This window comes from Acanthisitta chloris, unplaced genomic scaffold (assembly GCF_000695815.1).
Source record: "Acanthisitta chloris isolate BGI_N310 unplaced genomic scaffold, ASM69581v1 scaffold44814, whole genome shotgun sequence".
In the NCBI taxonomy this organism is placed as follows: domain Eukaryota; kingdom Metazoa; phylum Chordata; class Aves; order Passeriformes; family Acanthisittidae; genus Acanthisitta; species Acanthisitta chloris.
Genome location: NW_008671789.1, coordinates 8,386 through 11,533, shown reverse-complemented (window position 1 = coordinate 11,533; position 3,148 = coordinate 8,386). Strand labels below are relative to the sequence as shown.

Sequence of the window (3,148 nt, the reverse complement as noted above, 5' to 3'; positions counted from 1 at the left end):
CGGCAGTGAGGAGACAGGTTTGAGGTGCAGCAGGTTCCTGGCAGGTTGTGGACCCATACCTCATCAGTGTCCCTGGCCCCGAGGGGCGTTCGGGAGGGTGGCAGCAGTGACCTGCTGTGTGCCATGGAGCCAGTTGCTCTCTGGAAGGTGCCGACTGGTGGTGTGAAAGAGAACCGCCAAGGTAAAAGAGGAACAGAAGGTAGTGTTAGAGGCAGCATCCTTATTCCCCAAACTGTCATTTTGGTCCAGGACACGTGCCTGGATGATTGCAACTTTCTGGGGGAATTCTGCATGGCTCCCTCTTGCCAGATCTCTTGTGCCTTCTGGTCGAGTTGCAGCTGCTGCAGAGACCGAAAGGAGTTTTTCTCCCCCCGCGAAAGCTTATTTCTTCCTAGGAGCATTGCTAGTACGTGCTGGGAGGAGGATTTCCCAAACAGCCAGTCAGGAAAGGCAGCTTGGGATATTGAATGGGGAGCTATAAATCAGCAAGCTGCTAATTAAGACCACAGGAGGCTGCTGAGTTACTAAAGACGAATATTACTCTTTTCAGAGCTCTGCGCATTAACAAGATCCCTGGGACCTACTCTGAGTACGCCGATCTCCAAGGACATCACCCTATTTTGGGCATGTTCTCAGAACTGAGGTTCCCTGTGCCCTGGGGCCACGTGGCAGCCAAGGCCTGGGGACCCTCGGATGGACACCCTGTGCTGTGTCTGCACGGCTGGCTGGACAATGCCAATACCTTCGACAAGCTCATTCCGCTGCTTCCCAGAAGTAGGTCTGACTCATCCAGACGGCTCTTGTTGTGTTGCAGGGCTACAGATCTGACGGTTTCTCCTTTTCAGGTTGCTATTATGTAGCAATGGATTTTTCTGGCCATGGCTTGTCATCCCACCGACCTGCAGGCAGCCCCTACCATTTCCTGGATTTTGTGACCGATGTGCGCCGGGTGATAGCAGGTGAGCAGCTGAAAGGACCCTCGAGGGATGTTTGTGCAGGGCAGGGCTATGCTGCTTCTGCCCCGTACAACAAGCAGGCAGCATTTACTGCCAGGAGGGGAATCAGTTCCCACTACTTCTCCTCAGTTTGATGTCAGCAAATGCTCTATGACTGAATAAGCATCCCTATTTCTCACTGGTTTTGTGAGAGGAAGAGACAATAAGCCCTGGGAAGCAAGTGCTTCTGCACTAAAATAAGCAGTAGTGGTGAAGTGGTGGCTGCAACTAAATAGTTTTGCCAGACTGACTTTTTCCTAAGCAGCCAGTGACCTCTAGCAGTGTTAGGTGTAATTTAGAGACTCTTCTGGTTGTCCCTGATGTCAGCTTGCTGCTTGCTTTAGTACCATGCAAAGAAATCTGAAAGCCAGTGTCTTGTGCTCCTAATAACTCCTGATGTAACTGTCTGTATGCTGATCTTGCGGGAGGTCATGGCATGTGCAGTTTTGCATCCCTCATTCAGTACACAAAGAGCCTCTAGAAGCTCTTTGATGTTCCAGAGGGTAAACCCCATTTTTCAGTGAGGTATGTTACACATGGGCAGCACTGATAAAGATATATTTTCCTATAAGCCTCTCAGAGTGCCCTGAAAATAGACTGAAGAGCCTGATGTGCTAAATGGTGCAGAGAGCTTTCACTTGAAGTAATCATACTTTCCTCAAAGCAGCAAACCTGGCTCTGTGTCCTCACACATCTTGCAGAATGCCCTGCAGCAGGATGCTCTGTCAAGGTCTCTCTCTTCCAGCAGATGCTGCCTGGTTAGGCTCCTCTGCTTCTTGCCAGTCTTGTGTCTGGCAGCGTATGGGAATTTGCTGGAGTTTGACATACAGAGAGAGCTTGAGAGCTGCATGACTTAACTACCAAGGAAATGAGGTGGTGAATGCTCTTTTTCTTTAAAACTGGCCTACTTAGCTGCCTAGTTTGGGGTTTAAGGAGCAAATCAAGCAGTGCAAAAGCCCTCCTGGGAGAAGGGGCCCATGTTGGTGGAGAGGCAGCAAGATGCTGCTGCTCTGGTTCCTAATGCAGCACTATCTGCTTTTGTCTGTTGCTTCTTAGCCTTGCAGTGGAAACGGTTCACCCTGATGGGTCACAGTATGGGTAAGTGGCTCTTGTCCTTGTAAGATGTGAGATTCATGGAAATTTGAGTAGATAATTAACTTACAAGATATGCTGCTAGGAGCTGGGTTGGAATATGTATTATGTTGTGTCAAGTACCATGTTCCTGCTTGAGTGATTCAAAAATCTGTGCCCTCATTTGAAATGCCTCTGCTTTCAAGACCCTGTAGTGCAAACAGTGGTAACTCTTGCTGTGGGCATTTCCACCGCCCCCAGGAGGGAATGGTGATGGGCAAAGAGGTGTGTGGTGTACGCAGGAGAATTCACAGCAGGCCTTCCTGCCTGGTCCCCACAAAGCCTGGGAACAGAGCTTGGTGTGCCATGAAGCTCGCTGAGGGGAACTGGAGCTTCATCCCTCTGTGGTTCGAACATGATTCAGTTTTGCCACAATTTGGGGTTTGCTTCCTAGGGCTGCTCTGGCCACAGCTCACAGGACCTGCACACCACAGCATTTTAACTAGTAACTCCTCCCTGGCCTTTGCTGCCTGAGAGGGAGATGGGGATGGAACGGGATGGGGAATACAGCAGGCCAGCAGCCCTGCTCTCTGCCTGCATCCTGCCTGCTGGGAGACCTCTACTCTCTACTGGGGCTTTATCCCATGGTACAATGTGAATTTTCACTTTTGAGGCAGCTTCTGCTGTGGGGAAAGGGGAATTTCTGCTACCAGAGGATGTCCTGCGCATAACTGAGCACTCTTCTCTCCTTTGCAGGTGGGGCTGTGGCAGGAATGGTGAGTAAAGCATCATTTCTTCAAGGGGCTTGTGATTTCTGCAGCTGCAGCAACAAATGGGAGAGGAATGGAGCGACAATATGGGACTTGGATCTCAGGGAAGGAGAGGCCCTTCCCTGACCCCTTCTCCCATGTAGCAGGATGAAGACATCACTCAATGATCAGCTTTTCTTTCTTATATTGTTTCATCTGTCTTCAGTTCTGTTTCCTTTATCCTGAGATGGTGGACAAGCTGATCCTGCTGGAAAGTGTTGGCTTTCTGCTAGCTCCAGAGGTTAGATTTCATGTGTCCTTCCCTTCACTTTT

General features: G+C 50.0%; 1 protein-coding gene across 1 annotated transcript in view; it reads left to right on the top strand.

Moving 5' to 3' along the window:
- Window positions 1–626: 626 nt before the first annotated feature.
- SERHL2 (serine hydrolase-like 2) overlaps window positions 627–3,148 on the top strand; it is a 6,749-nt gene continuing 4,227 nt past the window's right edge. The window contains exons 1-5 of the mRNA XM_009074215.1: window positions 627–774; window positions 846–959; window positions 2,052–2,093; window positions 2,823–2,842; window positions 3,042–3,116. Of these exons, the coding sequence (XP_009072463.1) occupies window positions 627–774; window positions 846–959; window positions 2,052–2,093; window positions 2,823–2,842; window positions 3,042–3,116 (399 nt within the window). The remainder of the gene's footprint in view (window positions 775–845; window positions 960–2,051; window positions 2,094–2,822; window positions 2,843–3,041; window positions 3,117–3,148) is intronic.